The 27,753-nt window shown below is 40.2% G+C and overlaps 2 protein-coding genes across 3 annotated transcripts in view; both read left to right on the top strand.

Annotated features, from left to right (window-relative positions):
- Positions 1 to 15,556, top strand: part of oxsr1b (oxidative stress responsive kinase 1b) — a 42,305-nt gene extending 26,749 nt beyond the window's left edge. The window contains exons 5-19 of one of the 2 annotated variants that reach the window (XM_078291328.1): positions 3,290 to 3,345; positions 3,651 to 3,760; positions 4,309 to 4,410; positions 4,595 to 4,728; positions 5,177 to 5,225; positions 6,201 to 6,266; positions 6,382 to 6,504; positions 6,714 to 6,791; positions 8,884 to 8,919; positions 10,313 to 10,489; positions 10,704 to 10,762; positions 11,175 to 11,227; positions 11,474 to 11,542; positions 11,886 to 11,950; positions 12,706 to 15,556. In XM_078291328.1, coding sequence (XP_078147454.1) covers positions 3,290 to 3,345; positions 3,651 to 3,760; positions 4,309 to 4,410; positions 4,595 to 4,728; positions 5,177 to 5,225; positions 6,201 to 6,266; positions 6,382 to 6,504; positions 6,714 to 6,791; positions 8,884 to 8,919; positions 10,313 to 10,489; positions 10,704 to 10,762; positions 11,175 to 11,227; positions 11,474 to 11,542; positions 11,886 to 11,950; positions 12,706 to 12,780 — 1,252 coding nt within the window. In that variant the 3' untranslated portion in view covers positions 12,781 to 15,556. The remainder of the gene's footprint in view (positions 1 to 3,289; positions 3,346 to 3,650; positions 3,761 to 4,308; positions 4,411 to 4,594; positions 4,729 to 5,176; positions 5,226 to 6,200; positions 6,267 to 6,381; positions 6,505 to 6,713; positions 6,792 to 8,883; positions 8,920 to 10,312; positions 10,490 to 10,703; positions 10,763 to 11,174; positions 11,228 to 11,473; positions 11,543 to 11,885; positions 11,951 to 12,705) is intronic. The other variant, XM_078291329.1, reaches the window with a different exon arrangement.
- A 1,519-nt stretch (positions 15,557 to 17,075) lies between these two features.
- On the top strand, positions 17,076 to 25,084 carry LOC139911152 (solute carrier family 22 member 13-like). Its single transcript, XM_071898658.2, has 9 exons — positions 17,076 to 17,450; positions 18,117 to 18,220; positions 20,653 to 20,807; positions 21,272 to 21,443; positions 23,538 to 23,658; positions 23,760 to 23,854; positions 24,073 to 24,287; positions 24,668 to 24,776; positions 24,886 to 25,084. The coding sequence occupies exons 1-9, from the start codon at positions 17,076 to 17,078 to the stop codon at positions 25,082 to 25,084; spliced, it is 1,545 nt and encodes a 514-aa protein (XP_071754759.2).
- The last annotated feature ends 2,669 nt before the right edge of the window (positions 25,085 to 27,753 follow it).

Genomic DNA, 27,753 nt, shown 5'->3' with positions numbered 1-27,753 from the left:
CAGCTTTATTGTCCTCTCTTTTATCTGAGTGGAGCATTTTAATAGAAAGAGCAAAGAAAGAAAGATATTTGTGTACTTTTTCTGTGGCACATTTCCAGATCCAGAGGCAGAATACATTCTCATCGTGACTCCTTTTAAGTGGAAAAATGTGCCTGTATTCTTAACGTGACAAGTTAGCAGGTCTTGTGACAGGGCCAGAATGCTTCATTGGCATAGGCTAAACCTTGGATCGCTCAAACCCAAGATACATCATTGGCCTAGGCTAAACCCTGAATCACAAGGGGTAGAAGCCATGACAAGGCCCACTGAGAAAGACAAACTGGTTGGGTAAACGAGGGAGGTGAAGTATTTTGGGATACTCCCAGGCTTGCTTTTCAGCCTCAGGTGGTCCGCTCTACACCTCCCCTCTAATCCTTAAAAAGCAACATCTCAAATTACCAGCCATAAATCACCCCTGTTGTATTTACTAATGCCCAAGCTAAAATGAGGTGAGTATGCTTTCAATGTTCGATTGAGTCATTTTAAGTAGCGTAAGTGTGTGCAACAAACTGGGAGATAACATGACCTGATGTCGCCTAGCTGTTATGTCAGAGCAGCTGAGAAGGTTATTGTACTGGCTTGCTAAGTGACGGTGGGACAAGCTAGAGTGCCACGGTCACAGGCGTCTGTACCGTTGCAGACATTTCTAATAGGTCGCCTGTCTGTGGTGTCTTGAAGCCACTAGCTGAGGCTGTCGCGTCCATTCTTCATCCACCCCTTCCCCTTCCCCTCCTCCTCATCCTCCCTAGTGTGACAGTTATGTAACTGAACTTGTCCAGGCACGAGTGCACATGAAAGTTTTGCCGCCCATACATAGACAGCTCTTTCTGTCAGAACTGCTTACCAGAATCACACAGTTGAGACAACTTGAAGGCACTGATACGGTCGGCTAATGGCCTGTCCTGTTGAGTATCCCACTTTGATTCTATGGGTGTTTCATTGTCCCAGCGGTCCGTTTGCTCGGCTGTGGGAATCCCCATCTTTGGTTTCAGCCCATGGTCCTAATATGTCACATATGCTGCATTCCTCCCTCTGTGGCTCCATGTCTACCACTCCCCACTCTGTCGCTATGAGATCCATTGATTGTGTGGTATTTTTACTGGAGCACTGTGAGTGAAAGAAGTCTGTACACTCAAGTATTCAGCAGCATTTCAACAAAGACCATAACTGGTGACCTGCTGAACTCCATAGTGCCTTTAGCACGCAGCCTCTCTAAGTAGCTTGCCTCTAAAGATTGTACATCCACCCCAAGGCAGAGTAGTGGGGGTATTAAAGCCACACTGCCTACTCTACCCCCTTCACTTCTTGAGGCAAACATGGTCCTCAGGGAGTATCCAGGAACCTGGCTCAATGACTTGACAAGCAAGAGCACCAAGGAAAGTTTCAGCAGGCCTTTTATGCTGTACACATGGAAGACCCCCCTGCTTCAGCAATATGTTTGCAATTATAAAGCATGTCTTAGTAGCACAGGAATGTTTCCAACCACCATGATCATCTCTGCAGTATGTGCCCCCTCCACCCGCACCACCCGGTGTTTGGGTGTGCATCTGTGTGTGTACGTATGGGTGTGTTTGTGTCTCTGTGCATGTTTGTAGTCATTAGGCCTATATGGACCAGCTAGTGTTGGAGAGACAAGCAAGTCTTTGTTGCTTGGAAGCTGGAAGCTGGTTCTATCTCATCCCCATACCAGTACTGCAAAGACCAGTCTATTTTTACATTCATTGAGACCCATTTGTTTACTGGAATGATCCAAAAGCATTTTTCTTTCAGCGAATGCTACAAGCATTTTACTCTAGTGCCCCCGTCTGGCACCAAGGTGAACTGCTCAGTCGTTGAGGCAGCATCCCTATTTGATCAATTCTATTAAAATTGTCTGCCAGTCATTAAACTTTTAGGATAAGGTAATTTCTGATAATGAAATCTGTTGGAGCTTTTTCAAGGCAATATACTGGCTAATCATTTTGTAGGATTGTACCACTTTGGCATTCTATATCCTGTCAAATGATTTCTCCCATTCTACCATTTAAAATGAACATTCACTTCCTAACCTCTCTGGACAGCAGAGAGAGAGAGCTGACCGCTGTCCTGTGAGATGTAACACTGCTTCTATCCCTACTTTTTATTTCCTCGCCTTTCACTTGACCCTTCGGCAGACTTTATCTCTGGCGAGTCTGTTGCCATGACAACTCTGTCTGGCTAGTGAGGTGGCAGTGTTCAGTCTGTGTCTCAGTGTGTGTCTGAGTCTGTGTGAGTGCATGTGGGTGTGCATGGGTGCACGCACGTGTATGTGTGTGCAGACAGGCAGTCAGACAGCTGTCCCTGCTGAATCCTCTTATCACCACCGGGGGAGTCTGAGCAGGGATGAGCAAATTAACTGGAGACTGCGCACGTTGCTAATAACGCCTAAAAAAACATAATGTGCTGGAAAGGTGAAAGATTTGAAGCCCTGTGGTATGAAAAAACTGACAGTGCATTTCCAGTTTTAAGACCTTAAATAGATGTCCGTCAGCCTCTTTAGAACAGCTATACCCAACTGAGGTGCACTGTGTTGGTTCTGCCACCCTCTGTTGTACCAAGATGAGTGAAATCTCAAGTTTAATGTCAAGTTAGCAGTAAGCAATCAAGTAAAAAGAGGGCCTTAACTTGCATTGAATCATTGGCATCATGGCATTGGTGGTAGTGTAGAGTAGTGGTTAGAGAAACCGTCCTGTATCCGAAAGGTCACAGGATTGTACCCTGCAACAGCCATGTATAGCTCAATGAGGAGAACATGGCACTTACACTTCTGGCGTTAGGGGTTCAAGTCCTGCTGGGGCCACCCATGCTTAAATTGCATGCACATGGTACTGTAAGGCACCTCAGATAAAAGCATCCACATTCTGATATCTTCTGTCCCATAAAGAGGTCCCATGTTTGATTTCCTCAAGCCAAGGTGTCCATAAACAGCAGTGTGTCCTGTCAAAATGTCTTTGAGTAAGACCCCTGCCTGCTCACTCATTGCATTTTAATCTGGACACAAGTATCAGCTAAATGCCTCAAATGTGAAATGTGAATGTAATATGCCTGAGAGACTAAATCCTGATCTGTTGATTCAAAGTTACACACTGATAAGATCATTAAATGCCTAAAATGTGAATGTAAAAATTTACTCCGCTTGAGCCAAATGTGAAAAATTACAGTCCTTTCAAACACGTCTCTCGCTTTGGTAGCTCCATATGTATTGTAAAAATCCTTGTGTTGTCTTTGACAGAGATCTGAAGGCTGGAAACATTCTCCTCGGGGAAGATGGTTCAGTGCAAATTGCAGGTATTTGGCCATGAGGCAATAGCACCTTTCAGCACCTGTCACTAGTGCCCCAGATTAGGTGTGAAGAAGTAGTTTTTTGACATTCTCCCTCACCTGTGCTACAACCTCATTTTCACCTGGTAGACCATTGACTCTTTGTTAAACTATCTTAGTATATTTATGCACAATTGGCCTAGTCTATGAAGCATAATTAGCTTTGTTGACCATACACATAATGCCTTGGTTCTTTGGCGGTTAAAAAGCAATGCTTTTTAAAAATGTGTGTGTGTGTTTTTTTCCTGTTTCTTTCTTTTCCCTTCCTGCAGACTTTGGCGTCAGTGCCTTTCTAGCTACAGGTGGTGACATCACTCGAAATAAAGTGCGGAAGACGTTTGTGGGAACGCCATGCTGGATGGCCCCAGAAGTCATGGAGCAGGTCGGTCTTCTTGGTACAGAACCAAGGAGTAACCATGACAATAGTAAAGACACAACCTCATCTCACCAGTACATAGCAGGCAAAACAGACGTTCCATGTCAATTGCCAGTAATGGTCACAGAGCAGCCATTTCTCTTTTAACATATTTCTGTGGTATGCTTATGCCTATTTTATTGAATACTGACACTGTTTTTAGAAGTCTGAGCCCTGCAGCTATAGCTTATCGTTTCCATTATGACTAAGCACTCAGCCACCATACAGTAATACTCTGGGATCTGTACTCGCAGATTATGTATGCTTTAAAATGATGAAAAAGCTCTGTCAGGAGAAACGGCTTATGCATTAGAAATAGACTGTGCTAATTCACAAATGAGCCCATTTCCAACCTAAGAACTGTCTGGCTTCTTGCACTCCTATTGCAAGAACGAACCTAATTTTGCTGAGAATACACTTCATGTTTTAGATATGTGAACTTGTCAACCTCATCTCAATTAGAGATGAAAGCGGAGCTGATCTGTATAAGATGAGGACGGTTTCTGTCTCTGCAGGTGAGGGGTTATGATTTCAAAGCAGATATCTGGAGTTTTGGGATCACAGCCATCGAGCTTGCCACGGGGGCTGCACCTTATCACAAATACCCCCCCATGAAGGTGAGAACACTGTGGACTGATCTAACTTCACTAGAAATGCTTATTCGGTGACACTCTGAACACATGCAAAGATAGAGATGATCCCTCTGACTTGCACATGATGCAACTGGTCCTAAGTTAGGGTTTGATAGTTTTGTGCCCTCTTGACATTTGAGTAAATGTGCTTGTGGTGTTGTGTCTTCAGGTGTTGATGCTGACCCTGCAGAATGACCCCCCAGGCCTGGAGACTGGCATCACAGACAAGGAGATGGTGAAGAAATATGGCAAATCCTTCAGGAAGATGATCTCCCTGTGTCTACAGAAGGACCCTGAGAAAAGGTGCCAGTCTCTTACAACACACATTGTATTAGGATGGCTCCCAACAGATATATTTAATCTATCACAACAATGTTTTGGCTCCATTGACATTCCTAATAATGTACACAGAAGAAGATTTAAGACATGTGATATGATCTATGTGTGATGTGATATGATAAATGTATCTATTGTGAGCAGGCGTAAAGCAGTTTGTGGGCTTATTTCTTTTTTTTTTTTTTCCTATTAACTGATTCCCTCTGCTTAGCACCTGCCAAGTACAACAGGATATAACTGCTTTTACTGTCTTGGCCACACACTGTAGCAATAATTTAGTTCCACCATGGTTCACTAGTTTAATTAAACTTGTGTTGCACATGTCATTCCCCAGTTTTTCTGTCAGTGACAATATCAAAAGCAATGACTGCCTAGCGAATGAGAAGTGATTCATTGTCATGCTATTGTTTTTCAGGCCAACGTCATCAGAGTTGTTGAAGCATAAATTCTTTCAGAAAGCAAAAGTAAGTGGTTGTTCTCCCTCTGGCCCTGAGACTGAATGAGTTGCACAGTGAGTCAGCACCGTCTCCGTCTCAGGCACCTTGCACAGTAGAGCTAGTTGATGAGTCAAGGTCTGTGTCTCCGACAGTGATCAAATCTGAATGGGTCTGGTTTGGCGCCCACCTCTATCTAAAATTAAGCTGAACGCTTCTTATGAATGTGCAGCCGTGGATAGAATTTTCATTCAGCTCTAAGTGTTTAGTATGGGGAATGGAGCGGAAATATAATGCAGCAGGAGATGGAAATTAAAGATATTATCTCTAACTTGTTATCATTGAGTGATTGTTGAACACAACCCTGAGGTGTTTGTGTTTGCCAAGCTAGTTCCCACTTGGCTCAACTGGTCAGTATGTCCGACCTAAGCTGAGGTCATGGCAGAATTACAGTGCTGTTTCTAACAAAGGCAGGGATAAGCAGTCGAACGCCAGCTTCCGGCTGCCCAGTACACTAGCAACTGGAACAACTAGAGTGCTGGCTCAGCGCGTCACACAGCCCAAATCCAACTTGGTTTGCTGTACATGACCCTGGTCAGCAGCGAGAACTGCAGTACTGTGCATGTACAGCAGAGGGCCAGCTTTGTCATTATTTTAGAACAGGAGGCATTTCAGGCCACCACTGTTTGGCATGAATGAATGATCTTTCAGTTTATGGCCAAGGGTAATTTGGGACTATCACAAGCAAATGATTACCGAATTGATATACTGTTCTGGAAAGTGTTTTACTCTATTGGGAACTTTTGTTATAACTATTGTTTTTATGTATTTGAAGTTTTATTCCAAAATAAGATCCAGCATTTGAAGAAAAAATCACAAGTGTTTATTAGGGGAAAAAAATCATCTGTTTTTGTGGAATACTGGCTTAATTTCAGGTACCATAAATTCTCAAAACATATGCATCATTTTGGAGTTAAGCCCTTCATTTCTTCCCTCTTATGACAGAACAACGAGTATTTACAAGAGAAGTTACTTCAAAGAGCGCCCACAATAACAGAGAGGTCGAAAAAGGTGAGAAAGAAAAGTTTTAATATTTATTCTATTGCATGGTTTTGGTTATGTAAACATAAAACAACTTTTTTGATTAATTTCTGATGTGATAAAAATTTTTGTGTGTGTGTTTCAGGTGCGTCGAGTGCCAGGTTCCAGTGGCCGACTGCATAAAACGGAGGATGGCGAATGGGAGTGGAGTGACGATGAGCTGGATGAGGAAAGTGAAGAGGGCAAAGCAGCTGTTGCCGCCTTAAGGGTGAGATGAGCCAGCGAGTTCTTTTTCCCTCACACAAGCACACATAAATGCACAGACACTTTTGTTACACATGTCATTAGCAATGTCTTGTCTTTTAATCGCTGTACCTGTTGAAGTGTAATTCTCATGTCTATGCAGTAGACTATGTTTGTCCTTTTTTTTCTCCACTGAGTCTCCCCTGTGTGTGTATGTTCTGTCTGATGGCGAAGGAGCAGCAGCTGAAGCCTGTTAGCGCCCCCAGGCGACAAGTGCGCTTCTCCTACCCGCTCGAGCTGCCTGCGTCCAGGGTTGTCCTTTTGCCAACACAATACAGATGGCTCTCCCCTAACAAGGAAGGACTCTCTCTGCACACGGATAGCTAGGGAGCATGTGCAAGCTTGAGCAGGAAAGGTCTCATAAGGAGAGAAGATGGTGGAGAACAGGGCAGGGCATAACTAAAACCTCCTTGGGTTTTAGTTAGATAGCCTCTAGTGACATAGTGAGGACCTTGTATTTAAACTCTACACTTTGTGGATACTGGCTAATACCCAGCTTATAACTTATACAACTCTTTGAAAATTGTTTGGCACTCAAATGCTAAATTTAATCTTTAGCACTTCAGCTTTCAGTTAGTGTTGCATCCCCTTTAAAAGTGAATGATAAACTTAGGCTTTTTGTTGACTTCCCAGAGTAAATCAAAAGCCTTATCCTCCAGAGCTGATAGTTGTGACTTTGTTCTCGAGTGACATGACTTACCAGGCAATAACTTACCGACGTAACTTATCAGAAGATGCATCACCAGTTATGCAATGGGTTTATTGAAGGAAAAGGTTCACCTTATTATTTCTTAGCAGACATCTGTGCATACTGTAAATCACGTGCAAGTAATTTGGCCCAAGAGTCAACCTTGTCAGGAACCCATCAATCATACCTAGTAGCTGGCTTTTCTAAACAGCGAGATATTTCACGCAACATGAGAAGAGAGCGTGTGTGTGCTTTTCACTGACTGTTGCGCAGATTGTATGGTAGATTGGGCCTAGCAAACAAATCTACCTAGTAAACATGTTATTATATTTAATATACTGTATGTAGCCGTATTTTCCAAAACATTTGGATTCATTCTGCCGTTTATTTCTTTTACAAAATTTGGAGAACAGCAGATACCACCCAATTTTTGATGACTGTTCAAAGGTTTGTAATTTAGGAGAAATCTAATGTAGAGGACTTCAGCTCTTTGCATAAGGCAAATATTGAGATAGGCATTAATAATTTGCTTGGAGAGAGCAAAGGATTGTAGATAAGTGAGAGTTACCTTTCCTGGAAGCCATCTGTATTTCCATTTCTATTTCTAAATCACTATTTTTATTTGTACTGACCAAATCAAATTTAATCAATACAAGGCAGATTACTTATCAACCCTGTAAGTGATCTTCAGTTAGAGCACTAATGCCCAGCGAGGAACTCAAATTTTTATCTCAACTGCTATCATGCTGCTTTGTTATTGGCTACTTTTAAATGGCAAACTGAACTTCAGACACTTTCAGAGACTGTATGGGATGTATTTCCCCAAAACTCCTCAGGAACTGATTCACAATAATTCAGTGACTCATTTCTCAAGCAATGCAATTTGGTTTTTGACATTCAGATGAAATTATAAGTCTTTTACCCAGAAAATAACTGCATTATTAGATGATGAACAATGGGCCCTAGCTGAACCTTTTATTCAGTATACCTGTGTAATGTCTCTCTGTGCTGGACAGACTAATACAATCTCCTTAGTCACAGTCTGACCTCCCAGTAGTCCTGTCTGAATCAGACACCAGATTCCTGGGCTGATGTGATGTCTGACATCAGCCCAGACACCACATGTCCTCTCAGTCAAGTCAGTTTGTCTTCATTTGGGCCCCGCTAGGCTTCTGTCTGACTCTACATTGCTGGGAGTCAGTTTGGACTTTTCTTTGCAGCCAAACAATCTAAGGATTTGACCATGTAACAGTGTGGATGCCTTTTGATTTGTCTTCACTGATTCTGCTTCTCAGCTTTTCAAATCTAAAAAGAAAATTGCCATTCTATGTTTTCATTCGTTTACAACTCAATTATCAACACCTTTAGCACAAATTTAGCACAAATTTTACCTGCAGTCTGCTTAATTTGAAGATTATTAGCATTTGATATTTTTGTCCCCACCGTATTGGTTATAATATTCACTTGATTGGAGATAATGATAAATCAGGTGAACAGATAAATGAGGAAAGTAAACGAGTGAGCCTTTTTAGACTGTCATACTTCTCAGGCATTCTGTGTGTCCTATGCATCCGTACTTGCAGTTTTTGCCTTGCTTTAGGCATCACAGGGACATTCTTTTCTGAGTGTTAATCTTCTTTCATCTGTTTTTCGTAGTCACCAAGAGTGAAGGAGGGATCACAGAATTCAGAGGTGGGTGTCAAAAACTTTATTTACAGTAGCTGTGATGTATTTTCTGTACAGTAGTTGTGGTACCAGCACAGTTTGGTGTGTCCCTCAGCCTTGGGGTCATGGTTTGATACAATTTTGGTGAAATGTATCAAACTGTGGTAAATGTCATTACGATCTAAATTTGCTTTTTTACGAAATTCATAAAACATGTTAACAGTCCAAGTGAAGCATTTTTACTTTTGCTTTTAAAGAAATATGCCTTTCAAGCTGAACTTTGATGGTTTTGATGGAAATGACTTATCTGCAGTTAACAGGGGAGAGTCTGTGTTTTCAATTAAAAAGATGCAATTAAACAATATTTGATGGAAAATATACTTCCTTTGTGTTGATTCTACATTAGTTTGGTGATTTAGTGATTCATTTGGTCATTCCACGTTTAAATATATTTGATTACGAGCTTCAGTCTTAAGGGGGAAAAAAATGATTAATCACAGCAAATTGTACAATTAATTAGTTGTTTTTTTTAATTGATTCACAGCCCTAGTATTAACATCAAACGTATCTGTAGCATACCAGGAGTTTTCACTTCCCTAGTACTTTGTGCCAGAACACAAAGATATACTGTACTTCTCCCGGTGTAAAAAGAATAGACACAGCTAGCCATTAGTGTAAATGCTTAATCGTTTACATCAGTTGTCAGACAGTATGCCTAATGATCAGAGTCCACTTTACATGACAGTCTCCCCAGTTAATTATGAAAATAACAGCCAGTAGGAGGTTTAGCTGTTAGCTTGATTTTCAAATCAGAAGCCATAAGATGTCACTGTTATTTATTTGTATTTACTGAATGCAGTAATTATAAAACCTAGCGGCAAAAGGCGGTGGGTGAAAAACAGGTTTTGATACATTGCTTTCGTCCCTGGGTAAATAAAAAACGATGTCCTGAGAAGCTTAATAGGGGTCAATGCTCGACTTAAAAATGTTGCAGTTCATGACTTACTGCGTTGATTTTGAGACCAGAATCAAGCTTTTCAGTGACTTTTCTACATAAACATATATTTTATTTACCCAAGGAGGAGGGAATCTTATCATAACCCGGTTCAGTCAGAGACACTTACGTCAAAGGAGTTTGGACCATTATAGCACTAATGGTTATACAGTTGTTTTTGGCGGAAAAGGCTCTGCTCTTGAGGATGCTTCCCAAATGAATCCAAGCAGCATGCGAGAGATTCTGCGGGGAGCGCAATAAACCCCCCAAGGCATAGCAGACATATCATTAATAATATGATAATATATAATACAATATATACCATTCCACTCTTAGTGGTGATACTTTGTGGTACTTTATACAGATGTACTGATATGTGAAGGGCTATCAGAGCAGAATACGGATTTGATGGAATTTCCCCTTTAGGTTTTCCAGACCACAGAGCCTTTAAGTAGTCAACTCCAGCCCGTGGCCACAGGTCAGGCAGAACTACCTCAGGCTGCAGGCCAGGCTCCACTGCAGCCCACGCCAGTCAACACTCAATCCGCTGCCCAGGCTGCAGCTCCCACGCCAGGCGCACCCGCCGCTGCTGCTCCTCCACAGGTCAGTCTGCCTTCAGCTTGGCCACAGCAGCCCGAGTTCATGTTTTAAACAATATGCTATTTAGGCTACAGAGTTGTTTCACATCTCTAAAACACCAAACACATATTTTTCTGCACTTAATTCCTTCTGCCAGCTTTGCTAGGCTCCTTTAGATTATTGTTTTCTAGAGGATTCATTCTGTTTAAATTCATAGTGTTTATCTGTATTTTGATAGGCCCCAGCTGCTGCAAGTGATGCTGTTAAGGCTCCCATCAGTTTGGTATTAAGGTTAAGGTGAGTTTCCCCATTACCACATAAAAATTAGTAGACCAGGTACATAAAGATGGCAGCCTTCTGTTTGTTTATAATTACTCTGTCATTGTTTGCAAAGTGACAACATAAATTCTTGCCAGTTCAGACAGAGAGAAAAAGGCAGAGTAAGCACCAGGCATGTTTTGTATTGTAAAGGATGGTGAGTTGTCAGTCAAGGAGACCAGTATCTCTGTGCAGCTGATATCTTTACAACATGGTCTGGTTTCTAATTATATTTTTATTTGTAGTTTATTGCAATTCCAGTTGAGGGGGATAAGCCTTTTACACATCACACCTTCCCTTTTCTGCACAGAGTAAGATCATAGAGTAAGTGATCTGACTAATGATCAACTGTCTGCCGCTAACCTGGTTTCACTCTCCTTCTGCTCTTCAGAAATTTAAAGAAGGAGCTAAATGACATCCGCTTCGAATTCATGCCAGGGAGAGGTAAGTGGCATCTAACATTTCTTCTCAAAGATTGTCTTTAACAATCAAAACGCAACCTCTTGTCTTGGGATATTATGTCTTTGTTAATCTGTAAGAGAAACAAGATCAGGGTGCTCTTGAAATGATTAAGCCATAGTTGCATCCTGTTAATATTTTGTTTTTTTATATAACCTTTATTGTGCTGACTGAAAATACACCATCTTGACCCACTTCTCGGTCTGTCTCTTGTGTTCTCTCTCTCTTCAGACACAGCAGATGGCGTTTCCCAGGAACTAGTGTCTGCAGGCCTGGTGGACGGGAGGGACTTGGTTATAGGTCAGTGAGTCACATTCAACTGTCCACACACCACATTATTCTCTTTTTGGTCTGAACAATCAGCTGAAGGTACAGGTTTTGTCTGTGGACCTCATGCTTAAAGAGCATATATCACAGTGCAATACACACAACCATTTGTTTCACATATTCCTGTCTTTCTGAACATGCAGCAATAGATGTTGATATTTGGATGGTTTTGATGATTTGTATTGACTTAAATTAAAAAATAGGATGATCCAGGAGGCCACTATCTGTATGCACCTGGTCTATTTTTAGGTATTGTGTGATAGTACTTCAGTATATTGTTTCCACTGGAATGAAACATTGTTCTCTCTCTTCTCAGTTGCTGCTAATTTGCAGAAAATAGTTGATGAGCCTCAAGCCAATAAAAATGTCACTTTCAAACTGGTGAGTATAACATTCTTCACTTAGGTCTTTTCTGTCAACATATTGACATAATATATGTAACAATGTTAGCTGCGCCTTTGTCTATGTAAACCACGGTAGTCATTTTAAAGAAGTTTAACAAACATCACCATACATAATTTATTTTTATATTATGAATGTCCTCAGTTTAGAAATGATTTCCTATGAGAATTTAGCTGTTGTCTGCACACTCACTCAAATTTAGTATGGAAAACAGTTAGTTTAACAACTGTCTCAAGTGTCCTAGGTATTAAGTCCGCCCCAGACTGTGTAATAGTAATACATATGAACCACTTTACCACCAGTCAAGGTGGTAAAAATGGTTTGATTTTTCAGTTTTTCTCATATCCTTGTTTACATTCAATTCCTTACCAGTTTCCATTGCACTCTGAATTAGGGATAGAGACACCTTAACAGATAGAAGACATCAAAAGTTTCATGATATTTCAGGATTGCGGCCTTGTCCTTGCAATTTAACAATAACTACTAAAGAGCGTTACTTTGTTAAATATTATCGTAAGTTGTCTGTAAATTTTTACCTGAAATGGAGCGTCAATCTAAACCTGCTGTCATGTTTTTTTCCAAGTCTTCACCTAATATGGATGAATATGGACATTGAAAATAAAGCTAACTGCTGTTAAAATATGTAGTCATTGTATCATTTGACATTCAAAAAAATTGTGTCACTGTTCAAATATGTTTGGGGCTCACTTTCTGTTCCCTGTTGTGTTGTGCAGGCTTCTGGAGTTGAGGGATCTGAAATACCAGATGACGTCAAATTGATGGGCTTTGCTCAACTCAGCATTAGTTAAACTGTTGTTCTACCTGGGACCGTGACTTGCCTAAAAAATGTGAAAATAACAAAAAAAAACATAGTTTAAATGCATTTTTTTCTTTCTATGGCTGTAAAGAAACCACTACTGCCAAAGAAAACAGTACCATTTTGTCACCCATAGGATTACACAACACCACCTCGTTGAGTCAGGTGGTCGGCTGAAATATCAGAACGTACAGTATAAGAATCACTCAAAAGAAGTTTACAGTGTATATGTAGAAGGATGCAAGTATCTACAAGAAACTGTTTTCCTTTACCATTTATGTTCTCTCTTCTTCTGTTATTTTTTTCTGTAATATGTGATGCATTTGCACAATCTGGACTAACGCCCTTGAATCCTGATAAGTGTAACAATGCCTTATATTCATCAGAACTACTGAATGCACGTTTTGGGGAGGTCCCCAGTTACGATATGGAGCATATGTTGTCTGAAATGTACAAATGTGGTTTCAATTACTAACGTTAAACTTTTTACTTTGGAAGGGGGTAAGGGGCAGCTTCCTAAGTGAACCTATCAGAATGTTAGACACCTTAAAACAAGCATGATATGATCTGGCCCACCTCTCAGATGAAAGGTAAATTAAAATTTCACAGCGGTCTAAACACTCCCAACAGTAAGAATCTTAAGTTTTAACACCAGCAGCAATATTAGCATTGAATGTCTCCAGCTGACATTAACAACTTAATAAAAGCTGGTGTAGCTGCTTTAGATAATTACATAAACAGATTGCACAGCACTAAAAGATCTTTGTCATTTTATCTGCCTCCAGTAGACTGGTACCAAGCAGAGTTATAAATTTCAACTGATTCAATTGATTGATCCAATTCTAGAAATGAAATCATCAAGATGAGTGCAAGATAATTTTGACGTTTTATTTCATTTTACCCTTGTAATGGGAGCTAAGTTGTCTGACTGGGATGCCCTTACTAGTGCTGGGGAAAACTCAAACTTAATGTAACCTGAAGTCTGAAGGTCTGCATAGAAAATCACATTTGCCTCCCTGCACTCTTTTTCTGTTTTTAGGAATAGTACATAACATAATTATACATTTAAAAGCTAGTAAATTAAAAAGTTTTACAACAACGTAACTGAAGCCACAAGTGTTGTATGAGCAAGTGTGTGTCTGTCTGTTGGTATATTAGGCCGTGTCTTTGTTTGGAATCAGTTCCTCAAATTCTTAAAAAAGACTTAAGTGCATATTTGCTTATGTGGATGAACAATAAGTACTTGATTTAACTTCTAGTATGTAAATAATGACATTTGGCTTTGATTTGTTTTTATACTGGGTGTTTCACTCTTGGCCTTTTTCTGTCCTATGACACGATTGTGGATTGTAGCGCTGTGTGAAGGAAGAGGCTGGCGAAGGACAGCATTGCAAGTTTGGCTTTTGAATTCCCTTGTTTTGCAGGACATACTGTCATGCGCAGTGTGTGGCTTATTTACACGCCGCTCATAAAAATTTTCAGCTTTTTACTGTTTGCCTTCGAAAAGTTTGAATATATTTTACAGTGGGAGCCACAACTGTCCAAGGCCTGTCCACCTTAAACGTTCTGAGCAGAGTCAACATGAAATGAATACAGCCTTTGTCTCCCACTCTTAATAATACCAAAAGGAGGCTACTTATAGTAGTTATTTCAACCCACTGCTCAAGTCATACAGCTGCTGTGTCACTTCTTTTCCGTTTTCCGCATTTGAAAGGAAGGTTTTATGTCCTTCAGATTTGAAATGTTCAGCTACGACGCTAGACATTTTGAGCGAGCAGAAATGTGTTTTCTTTAGGATGGAGAAGGCCGTATGAACACAGACGTCATATTCTGTGCGCCATCCTTTCAATCACACTCTGGATATTTTTGCAAATGTGCATTAATGACATGATTAAATGATGAATGTTCATCTTGTAGTTGGCATTGACCTCAGTGGGAGGTTCATTTAATACTCTGCTATAATACTTAGACCTAAAATGCCAGCAGGTTTTACTGTTTAATTTGGTGTTGTGATGTGAAAATGTCATATCCTTCCAGATGCCTATTGGAAAAAGAATGCATTTTGTTGCTTGCAGATAACATGTAAAGGAGGGCAAATCTTTGTATTTTGACATACTTCAAACATGTTACATTTTACGCTAGCCTTAAATTGAAAATGACCAAGTCCTTTTGTTGAGACAACGTTGAGGTTTTGATTAAGATTCTCAGTGTCTTTGAAATGTAGTTCTGTGTTACACGTGAGGATATCTGAAATAAAAACAAACAGGCGTTGACCCTATGTTCTCCTCAAAGGGGAGCGACAAAGTCACCAACCCAATGTTACTACAACTTTCAAAATTGCAGTATTTGGTGCCATTCTCCTGATATAGTCTGCAACTGTAGACAAGGACGGGATAGGTGTGTGAGTATGATGAGCTGAGAGGACGTGTGTGTGCATGCGTGTGTGTGTGTGTGTGTGTGTGTGTGCATGTGTTGCCTAGATTGAGCCCTGCTTCCAACAGTTGAAGATCTAATGGCTGTATTCTCATCCCTTCTCCACCAATCTCTTCTGTCTTGCTTAAGTGTATCATAGTTTAACAATGCTGTAGCAATTGAACAGATGACCCTCAAAAACAATTTTGTCGAGGCAATAACTCAAAGCTGTAATATATTTGAATTTTCCACTTGTTTTCAGTTTTTCATTCTTTCATTTGCTCTATTTTTGATGGTTTTGGAGTTCAAAGCATGTTTCTCTTGATTATTTTTAATCAATAAAGAATGAGCATATCAGCCTCCTCTTAGCACTTTCTTTGCATTTTTTTTACATTGTGTGCTGTGATTCTGAAAAAGTTGTTTCCATTAGTTGGTTGCTAAATTAACTGGGCTGTATGTGTGCTGTCAGTGTCAATAGAGGTCTCTGAAGCGATTGCAATATTTGTTTTTATTTATCAAAGTACAGTTAAGTACCTTAGTTTTGCTTCATTACCACTTTATTATCATTCCACCACCATTTCACTCCTCTGGCTACTGTTAAATCCCAGGACTGTGGTCTTCTTATGTCACTGGACTACCTGAAAGCAAATGTTAAGGTTTTTAGAAGCCTATCATATTGATTGCTAGTCAAACCCTGGTCAAAAGTTGTTACACCAGTGACTGGGAAATGTACAGATGACTGGTTTCCTGGATTTTTAGGAATACAAGTGAAACAATGGGGAAGGAAACCATTCCTCTCAAAATTGCACAGGACCTTTCAAATACTTCTTATCCTCAACATTAATACACCTTATGGAAGTAAATGAAATATGGTGTTGATCTAGAGGGTTTCATTTGCCACTGAATTACAATACCATTTGTAAACGCTATCAGGAGGCTGGTGAAAAAAATAGAAAAAAACAGGTAGTTTTACACCAAGTTAAAAGTTTTCAAAATCACGACCATCACCTCATCATTAAAACAGAGAAAAGTTATTGTGTTTGTAACAATGAAGCAATGAGTCTGTTATTAATTATTGTTTACATATGTATTTACATTTGTTTCACATCTATTAATGGCAAGGTCAGCTGTTTGTTACAGAATAACATCTTGTAGATGGAGAACTTCCTAACTTTGTAACTTGCCCAACAGCCTAATGACCATACACATACACATTGAGATTTGCTTTTCGATAAAGTGATTTAACGAGATCGAGACTCACTTGGACTAGGCCTAAGGTATGGCAAGTAGTACCACACCTCGCCATACCCAACTAATGCCCATGAGAGACCCGGTAAGGGACCCCTGGGGGTGTCCGGACCCCACTTTGAGGATCCACTAAGGTAAGATACTACCTGTTTTGGGTAGTAGCCTACAGGTATTTAATCGCAGTTTACACCTACACCTACCTGAGTGACATGTACAACAACTCTTCAAGTGTTTTAAACGGGTTAATGATCTCAGGCCCCACACCTTTTCACCCAGTCAGAAGAGCGCTCCTGGTTTACATTAACTTTCTCCACGCAGGTGGCAGCTCTTGCCGCGCGTGCGCGCGTAGCAAAGTCCCTCCGACTCTGCAGCGTCAAGATAAACTTTAGCCAGCTGAGCTGATAGCAGCATGAAAGCTTCACAGACCACAGAGCTGGGCAGCCCGAGCTCATTAAATGTCAGTCTGTTTGTTTTGTGACAGTGGAGAATGCGCGTGAGTGTCTGAGTCGTGGTGGTTTAAACATTAATTAACAGGACGAGTCATATTGGACGGACGGCACTCAGACTGGACACTTCTCTGTCCAACAACTCGGAGAGGAGCCGCTGCACATTCTGCTAGAGATCAATATGAGCAACTTCGGGCAGATCCTAAAGGAGATTGGGGAGTTCGGTTTATTTCAGAAGCGCTTATTGATTGCATTATGCATCCCCACATTTTTTACGGCTTTCGACGTGATTGGCCAGATTTTCACGGGCATGAACTTCCCCCATCACTGTGACACTGACTGGATTTTGGCCCGTGGCCCCAACTTGACATATGAGAGACAGAAAAATCTCACCCTTCCTGTGAACACGGATGGGAGGTTTGAAAGCTGTGAAATGTTCACACCTGTGGATTTGGATTTGGAAACCATCGAAGCATATGGGATTAATAGTACCACAAAGTGCATAGATGGATGGGATTATGAGGCACCCGAGGGCGCCTCCAGCATAGTAACGGAGGTGGGCCATTGACCTAGTGTACTTGCCTGGATATGATGAGGAAACACATTAGGCTACTGGACGGTAGCACACTGAGGCAACTGGTCAGATAGATAGCCACTACCCATGATATATATTTTTAAATATATAGGCTAATGGATAGGTGTGATGCTTTTACTGACCTAAGTGCTTTGCTTACTTTAAACTACATAACCTTATCTGCCCCCCATGTGATTTACAGTATGTGTCAATTAAAGGAGAATATTGTTTAGTTTCAGATTTGGCACTAGCCTATAATTTTTCAATGCCCCAGGGCAATAATGTGTGTATTAGTCAAGATTTGTTTTCATCTTTAGTGAAAAATAAGAGAAAAAAGAGTCTGTCCTGCTCTGTTATGTCACACTGCTCCAGAAAATAAATGGAAAAAATGGAAAAGGTGGTAGTACCCAGGAAGATTTTTATAAAGTATACTTTATGGAAACGATTATAGCAGATGTGGGAGGCACCATCCTACTCTAACAAGGCTGAGAGCGAAGTGTCTAACTGACATGCTGCATTTTCAAAATGGCTAAAGCAGCAGAGAACAGCCAAAACTAAGTTTGGTGTTTTCTTTAGTTTAAAAATATAGTGGTATAGTGGTAGTGTCTCTCAGATCCTCTTATTGCCTTCCTTTCTCCTCCTTTTCAGTTTAATCTAGTGTGTGACGGGAGCAGTTGGCTTGAGGTTTCACAGTCCATCTACATGGCAGGTCTCCTGGTTGGAGCGCTGGTGTTTGGGGCAATGGCTGACAGGTATGGACCCCCAACACTAGAGTCATTCATTCCCACCTCCACTCCCATGTACTTGATATTTATTATCGTTTGTGCGACTTTCTGTGATTTCACTTTTGTAGCAAATGAGCATTAAGAAAAATATTTTTTTTTTTAAATGAACTGCACTCAAGACAGTTCAGTTGTGGCAGGTAGAAGGAGTGTGGCTCAAGAGGCGGAGAGAGCCAACAGTGTCCCATGGGAATAATGAGGCACATGCGCGTCCTATTAAGCTCTCCAGTGTGTGTGTTTCAGTAGACACACAAGAGAGAGGAGGCTATGGACTGTAATGTGCATGCCATCCATACACAGTGTTGTGCAAGTTCACACTTCACAAGAGCTAGCTCAAAGTTCAGTTCACACAGATTAAAATGAACTAGTTCACGTTCATAGTTCACAATTTTGAATTTTGAACTAAGTTCACAGTCCCAAAAAATGAACTAGTTCACGTTCATTTCTTCCGTTTTTTTTAAATGAGCTGCTCCGAGCTATTCTTTTTCGGTAGAACCTCCTCCTACCCATCCATCCCCTGCCCCCAATCACTGCCACTGCCCACTTCCCAAACTAAATGAATTACTGTATACTACTATAGAATCACAGACAGAGATTACTTTTAAAAGCCAAGAAAAACCAGAGTATATGTTTTACCACTTAAACAATGTGTCATATTATGCAGAAAGTGAAAAAAAGAGGCGCAGTAAAGGTATACTGTACATACAATGGAAATTTCATTTAGCCTGCATGAACCAAATTATGCAGCAGTTCAAAAACATAAAATAGATTCATATGCTTCCAAGCGAGCTGGTACAGGCTCCACCACTGGCTTCATTACAGTCGCTAGCTGAAAGATGTGCTATGATTTCAGTTCTGCAGAGCACACAATTTAGAGTATTTAGAGTACTTCAGCAGTACTGGTAGCTGCGTCTGAATTGCCCATTGCCAGTTGCACTAGCCCGTAAAACACAGTGCGTGAGCGTCGTTAACTCTCGCGGGAGTTAACGACGCTCACGTTCACGTTCATTAGTTGCAAACGGATACGTTCAGTTCACCGTTCACCACATGGATGTATTAAACTAGGTTCACCAAAAACATGAGCACGTTCAATGAACGCGCTCTTTTAGCACGTTCATGCACAACAATGTCCATACACATGCCAGAGAAACAAGCTGCCTGTTCATTTTTTGTATAGAGACTGACGGACTTACATTATTCATTATTAGTCAACTCGCTCACAGCTGGCAGGCAAGCAAGCTTGTTGCATGATCATTTAGTAAAGACGAGAACTCTCCAAGTGTCCCTCATAATAGACTTTGAACAGTCACAGTGGTGCCAAAACCCAGAAATCATGTGATCATGTATCTTGTGATCATGGAGTCCCCACAGGGGCAAATCCTGCACTTCTGGATCGGTTCAGGAGGTGCAGAGCCCTAAAAATCCTGCATAAGGGGAATACAGTGTGCGCTCGTAAACCAGGCAGTACGGTAGAACAAGCATCAATCAACTGGAGGCTGGTGTTGTGTACATCCACATACCAGGATGTAGCTCAGTGATTTTCTTGCTGTAGTGGCAAAGTCAACACACAAATTAAATATTTTATTCACCAATCTTAGTTACAACACTGCTTGACGTAACAGCACTGTATCAAGTCAAGTTTATTTATGTAGCTCTTCATCACAAGCATGTCTCAAAGGGTTTTACATACCATATCATATACATGTCATACACCATAATACAGCAATACATACTATAATACTACAAGCGCTAGTGCACTTGTATATAGAGAGACTGTTGTTATCCCCGAAAGAGGAATATTGATCCCAACACCAGTGGTGCATGATTTGTGTTGTTTTTTTGCTTGTTCATTTGATGCCGAATAAATCCACAGACGAAAACCAGAACACCTTCTCCAAGTGTCCTTCTTAATAGACTCTGAACAGTTGTCACATCAATCTGTCAACTTTATTTAATTGAGATGCATAACTTGATGTATCTTTGGAGCTGTGCATTCTGAAGAAAGCAGTAGGCTGAAACACATAGCAATATAGCGCAACTCCATGAGATTAAGCTTGAAGATGAAATTGTCTTGAGTGCGGTTTAGTCCCAGTTTTGCAATCCTATAAATGAGGAATTATTTTGGAGTGAAGATATTCTCTACTGAATTTATCTTTAAAAACATTGGACATGGTTTTCCCACCTTCATCTTAATGTCCTGTTTGGTGCCACATGCTGCCAATTTGCTACATCAAAACTTAATATCTCGGTAACATTCCATAATGAAAACAAAAAGAATATTAATAGATATATATATGGAGGTTTACTTTCCCAAAGAACCAAAGAACAAAGTAGTTAATCCAGTGTGTCCCTTAAAAGAATTAGGAAACGCTGGCCATAATCCTCTTCTCTTGTCTTTATAGGTTTGGTCGACGCTTTGTGGTCCTCCTTTCAGTCCTTGTGCTACTGTTGTTTGGTGTGGCTGCTGCTTTCTCACCCAACATCTATGTTTACATGGTTCTCAAATTTTTAGGTGGCTCCTCAACTGCTGGCATTATCGTAAACACATTTGTGATAGGTAGGTATACTGTTCACCTTTACCACAGTCCAACTTCCTGAAATAATACTTTGAATGTCACTCTAATGGCCAACAAGCCATTTTGACAGCTTTGATACAATATTAATATAAACTGTGAAGAGCACAGGACCCCACTGTGACCACCAGGAACTGAGAGTATTCAAGAGAGTTACAGTTTATCTATTTACTACTCATTCTAACCACTTACTGCCGAAGGTTTGGCAATATGATCTCAAGCTATGTTGGCAGTGATTGTAATGATTAGGAAAATACAGATGAAGATGATAAAGTGTGGGCAGGGAGTCACTGTCTTTTTGATTTTGGACATTTACCAACCCACCAGAGACGCATCTGATAACAGAAAAATGAAACTATGAATAGTGCATTTGCAAAAGATATCTTACAGGTTAATATGTCAGCATGTAAACTGACAACCACAAATGTTTGTCTGTCTTGCTTTGAAGGTGCAGAGTGGACTGATGCCTCTAGGGTTGCGTTCTTCACCATTGGGTGCCACACTTTCTACCCTATTGGACTGTTGGTGTTGTCAGGCATGGCCTATTGGATCCGTAACTGGAGGATCCTGCAGCTGGTGCTCTTCAGCCCTATGCTCCTGATCCTGGGAGTCCTCTACTGGTCAGTGGCCCCTGAGGCCAGAATACTTAGACAAATAGTTTAGGTGCTATAGTCTCCAGCAGTGTTGCCAGAAAAATCATTATTGAAACATTTTGATTATATTTTTTGATGCTGGACCTATAAGTGACACCATAGCTAAAATGAAGCCCTCTTCTTGTCCATTAGATATCCTGACTACTAGGAAGTTCTTGATCTGCCAATATATTCTGGCAATAATAAATTCATCCTTAATGTCTGGCATTGTTCCTTCATACTTCAAGAGTGCAATTGTGGAACCTTCTCTTTAAGAAACCCTCTCTTGACCCTTACTTTTTAAATAATTACAGTTACAATTACAGACCAATTTCCAAACTACCCTTTTTATCCAAAGTACTGGAAAAAATAGTGGCTAACCAACAAATGACCCTTATGAGCAGCAATTACCTTTTTGAGACATTTCAATCTGGTTTTAGAACTTTGCACAGTGATGAATCAGCCCTTCTTAAAGTTAAGACTTGCTTTTTGTCCCCCACCAAAGGGGGGACTATGGATCGGTCTCCGTCCGTTAGTTAGTTAGTTAGTTCGTTAGTTTATTAGTCACACTGTAATGTTGACTTTGTGCTGCTAGGGGGCGGCATTGACAATGAATGGGGACTCAGTGGTAAAGCAGGTCATACAGTTAAAGTTATCATACAATGATATGGGGGACAATGAATGGGGACACAGTGGTAAAGCAATACAGTTAAAGTTATCATAGGTAACATAATAGTCTACACACGCTACACACTTGGAGACATCAGACTGGGTTGAAGTGAGAGTCAATGGAGAATTTTTGGGCAAACCTCTAACCACAAGACACTGTAGTTATTGTACAGTTGTTGGACTGTTGTACTGTTATTGCACTCATCACTGCACTACCACTGTGCCGCCACTTATATCATATTACCACTTACCTACTGTGCAATACCATATATCACTTATCATTTAGCATTTATATTATTCATAACACTCACGCTCCTGGTGTTGTATGTTATATTGTATTTTGTATTATAAATTGTATTGTAGTGTACATTGTGTAATGTACGGATTGTATTTATTGCGTATTGTAGTTCTTATATTTTGTACTGTATTGAGTAAAAACAGGACAATTACAGTTACTACATTTCAAGATATAACTTGTAAGCCTAATTCTGAGGAGAGTAAGCAACAGAAATATATGGTCAATCTGTCCTTTCATCGTCCCATACGAAAATGCTTATACAATTTCACTCATATTTCAAGTACACTCAGCAATCACTGACTAACCCAAGGGTGGAACTACATCACTGATGGGGGACAACATGTTTACTATTTGCTTGTAGCAACTGACTCTTCTGTTTTAGTTCTTCTTGACCTGAGTGCAGCCTTCGATACAGCTGATCATTCCATCCTTTTGAATCGGCTCAAACACTGGGTTAGCATCTTGGGCATTGCTGTGGCCTGGCTTTCCTCATATTTAACAAATAGAACTTTCTCTGTTGCCATTGGAGAGGCCAGGTCATCAGTAGCAACAATTTATTGTGGGGTTCCCCAAAGCTCCATCCTTGGCCCCATCCTGTTTTGAATTTGCATGCTTCCACTGGGTCACGTAATTAGAAAACACAATATTAATTTCCACTTTTATGCAGATGATACTCAGTTATACCTTCCCATTAAACCAGGCGATTGGGAAGAGCTGACCACTTTACAAAACTGCCTGCTGGATATTCAAAGCTGGATGTCACTTAACTTGTTACAGCTCAATACAGATAAATCTGAAATCCTCATTATTGGTGCCCCTTCAATTAGTGCCGACATCCAAAACTGTCTTGGCCCCCTCTCTGCCAACATAACATCTAGCTGTAGAAATCTGGGTGTCATTTTTGACTCCAGTCTAAGCCTACATAAACAGTGGTGCAGTCATGTTTCCTCCAGCTCAGAAGGCTCTTTAAAATGAAAGCGTTTTTATCTTTTAAACATTTTGAAATTGCGACACATTAATTTTATTCTTGTCTTTTTTTCCCTTTTAATTGTAAAGCACTTTAATATAAATAACGCTCATTATTATTATTATTATTATTATCATATGCCTGTTAGGATTCTCCCAGAGTCAGCTCGCTGGCTTATGACCCAGGGCAGGAAGGAGGAAGTGCAAAAGGAGGTCCGGAGGGCAGCCAGGGTGAACGGGAGGAAGGTCCCAGAAGCTCTGCTGGACAAGGTGAGCTGCATCAACCTCATTTTGACTTCAACCAAAATCAAACACTAGTAAAGCTCTGAATTAAATGTACATCATCTAAAAATTAAATTTTATTTGTTTAGCTGGAGGTCGAGACTGCATCTAAAAGAGGAAACATGTTGGACATCTTCAGGATCTCATACTTGAGAAAACGCACTCTCATGATGAGCTATGTCTGGTGGGTCTTTATAATTTCTCCATAAACCGTTTAGATTAATTGAATATTTCATGCCACTGTCCTTCTCAACCTATGAATTACATTAATACATCAATCATGTTTAATCCTGACATGTAATACATACAGTAAACTGCATGTATACATGCGGACAGACAATATTATAACACAATAATATTTTTGCGGTGACAATTGAGATATCTCTCCTACTGTGTTACTAGGTTTGCAACAAGCTTGGTATACTATGGACTGAGCCTGAATGTTGGCAAATTTGGCCTGGATATCTACCTCACACAGTTCATCTTTGGCATTGTAGAGATTCCTGCACGCCTGGGCAGTTTGTTTGTTATTCAACACTTTGGGAGGAGAATATGTCAAGCAGTGGTCCTATTCTTTGGAGGTTCTGCTTGCCTTGCGATCCTTGCTATTCCAAAAGGTGACCTAAAACATTATAGATACACAAGTTTGTCTTATAGGTATCCATTTACCAGTGTTTATGTGATGTCAGTCTGCTTGTTTATTTAATCACTGAGTCTTGAGAACTGGGACAAACCAGTTCTTAATTTAGAAAATAAATAAATAAAATAAAATAAAAAATACCATGTTAATAAATCTAATCAGGGAGGAGAATATGTCAAGCAGGGCTCTACTTGCCTTGTGATCCTTGCTATTCCAAAGGGTAACATCTAACCATAGACATCTTTTGCATTCTGAAACACATTAGATTGTTACACAAGTCTCAATTTGCCCATGTTTATCTGATAAATGTATCTGATCATTATATATATTATATATATCTTATTATTTGCCCATCAGACCTTCCTGTAGTGGTAACAGTCATAGCAGTACTGGGGAAGTTTGCTGCCACTGCCTCTTTCTCCATAGTCTACGTTTATACTGCAGAACTGTATCCTACTGGTCTAAGGTAACTTCTCTGTTATTAGAGGTAATACTGGTAGATAATGCTATTTTTCCTATTATTAAATGTGATATGAGATTCCTGATGAGCCCGTTGTGCATGTTGTCCCTTGCAGGCAGAATGGTTTGGGTCTAAACTCCATGTGCGCTCGTGTGGCGGGCATCTTCGCCCCTCTGATCAGGCTCCTGGAGGTCTACCATCACACCATCCCCATGCTGATATATGGCATCCTCCCCGTGGCTGCTGGGGGGCTCAGCCTGCTGCTGCCTGAGACCCTCAATGTTGAACTTCAGGACCACATTGAAGCCATGTGAGTTGACTAGCCTTTTCACCGTAGTGTAGAAAATGGATTGAATGGATGGGTGAATGAAACAATTAATTGCAGTATGATTTTAAGACAAGGAACTCAAACCTCTGTTTTTAATTTCAGGAAACCAGAGACAGAGAATGGGAGTGCTGAAAATGGATTCTGTGATAAAGAGGAAAAGCCAGAGAAGAGCACAAAATTATAATGTATACTGAAATCATAGTGATAGAGTTTCATATTTTTATTTTCTGCCCAGATTTTCTTCACATAAATGTGTATGTGTATTATGTGTAAATTATTGAATAAAAATTGTATTTTTTGTAATCACAATCTGTCAAAGATTCGTTTTCCTACTACAAAAGTTGTGTTTGATAACTGGAACATTTGCAATAAACTGATGTAGACACAAATGTATTTCTGTTATCTGAACTCAAATTAATTCAAGTGTTATTCTTTTCCCACATATATTATGCTATGCTTTGAGTCAATTGCTATACAATTAAATTGTATTATTATTATTAAACTAATAAAGTAATACGTATCTGCAACAAAATAACAAGGACATGTAGCCTAATATCTCACTTTGATATTTATCATCCTTGGTTTGGGCATACATTTGTTAGGGGTGTGTTCAAGGAGAGCCAGGACCCAGATGCAGAATCGAACAAAAACAGTTTATTTTCAAAAGTTAACAGAAAATCACCTTGACGGGAAAAACGAGACCATGAACAGGCAAAATAACTTAAAGTGTCCAGGAGGGAAAAAACTCACTAGAAAACTGGGACTAGAGTATCTACAAGAGATACGCTGAGGAAACACTACGACAGGAGATCTTCACGAGAGCGAGGAGGCATGAGACACGAGCATGTGCGGGAATCATCTGGCACTGGGGAGAATTTGGAGCAGGCTTAAGAAGCCAGGCTGATTGCGGGATGAGAGACAGGTGTGCCTTGTGAGCCTCACTCCCGTGGAGATCGGCCTCGCCCCTCTGCATGTACCTGTTGAGGGAGAGGGAGAAAGGAAAAGGATTAGGTGGGCGGGCAAAACACAAAGAGCCAGATCATGACAACATTAACAAATCATATATAAAAATATAAAAATCTGTAGAATAACAAACTGCTAAATTCTCATTTTACAAAGGTATTTTAATCTATTAGTGTGTTTTTTTCATGTTGCATTATGTTGAAATATTTACTGAAAACTGATGAGCGCATCTCTGGCTCAACAAAAATGTATGGGTCTTTGGTAGCAGATTGGAGTTCTCAGATCTCAATGTTTTTTATGATCAACAAGTCCATTTGGTTTACACAAAAGTTATCAAACTCAAAAGACAGATATTTTCATATGTTTTTTAGCAACACAATGTTTTCAGGGCCAAAAATGTTGATTAAAGTATTGAATCTACATTCGTAAATCAGATTACGTGTAGCCTAATCCTACAAAACCTTTGAATGGGAGAACTGAAAATGATGATGAGCACAAAATTGTAATGTCTGCTGACATCATGATGATGTGCAGAAGAAAACAACCCCACATTGAACAAGGGTTTCATTTAATTATAATTTTTTAATATGTTTGGGACTGAGAAGTAGCCGGGGCAGCATCAACTCAACCATAGCGCTGTGCGCTCTTTCAGCACCATGGAGACTGGAGAGCGCAAAGGTGAGCGAGACACAGGGGGTGGGGGTGTAATATTAATAGTAAACTTTTCTGATGGAAAACATGTTCAAAGACCATTTTATTAATCTAATCCGACGTCATGTCTGGAAAAACTTTACCTTCCTATTCTGAGCTGAAAGCTCGAACAAGTTAGTTCATCTTCCTTCCTCATTTTTTCTACAAGCAGGATTTGTATTCTAGCGCGAGTGAACAGTTTACCTACTCAACCCGCTCCGAGTGAACCTCTTCTCTGTATCCAGTCTTCAGCAACTCATGGAGCAGTAGGGTGGTTAGAGGACTCTGCCTCCGCCTCTTGTCCATGTGCCAGCTGGACAAGAATTTCCAACCATTTTCATATCAAGGCCCCTACATAAGCATTAAGCCATGAACCCCCATCTGATAAGATTTGTTACTTTTTAGTAGTATATAATCTAGTAGGCTACAGAAGTTCAACTGTCTATTCTACAGATGAGAGGTGAGAGTGAAATCTCTGATTAGAGTAGTCCAATAACATTCCCCACTGTTTTATCTTAAATAATACAATTATAGGCTTAATATTCCTAATTTTGCTGGAGGGACAAAGCCATCTCAATTCACTAAAGTAAAAAAAAAATCATTTAATCTAATATCATTTAAATAAATTACCAGGCATAGTTAACCAAACTATTTTACACAGTCACACACAGCTTTAGGGAACATTATTCCTGAATGCTCCAAATTTTAATGAAAAGTAATACAAGATGAAAACTTGGGTATGGCAAGGGATGGTAAGTGCCACACATTGCCATATCCAAGTGGCAATGTGTAGGACGCCTGTAGTCTGTTTTGTCCTGCGTAGGCTATTGAGAATATCTGGATAAATCAATAAATCAGAGTGTTACGCACGAGCGCCGGGATCGTGGTGGTTTAAACATTAATTAACAGGACGAGTCATATTGGACGGACGGCACTCAGACTGGACACTTCTCTGTCCAACAACTCGGAGAGGAGCCGCTGCACATTCTGCTAGAGATCAAT

Source organism: Centroberyx gerrardi, chromosome 22 (genome assembly GCF_048128805.1).
Source record: "Centroberyx gerrardi isolate f3 chromosome 22, fCenGer3.hap1.cur.20231027, whole genome shotgun sequence".
Classification (NCBI taxonomy): Eukaryota; Metazoa; Chordata; class Actinopteri; order Beryciformes; family Berycidae; genus Centroberyx; species Centroberyx gerrardi.
This window is presented reverse-complemented; position numbering and strand designations above follow the sequence as displayed.

Coding starts and splice junctions, on each gene's coding strand:
- LOC139911152 (XM_071898658.2), top strand. CDS start 17,076: ATGAGCAACTTCGGGCAGATCCTAAAGGAGATTGGGGAGTTCGGTTTA. Junction 20,808..21,271: donor CGTAAACACATTTGTGATAG/GTAGGTATACTG, acceptor CTTGCTTTGAAG/GTGCAGAGTGGACTGATGCC. Junction 23,659..23,759: donor CAGAAGCTCTGCTGGACAAG/GTGAGCTGCATC, acceptor TTATTTGTTTAG/CTGGAGGTCGAGACTGCATC.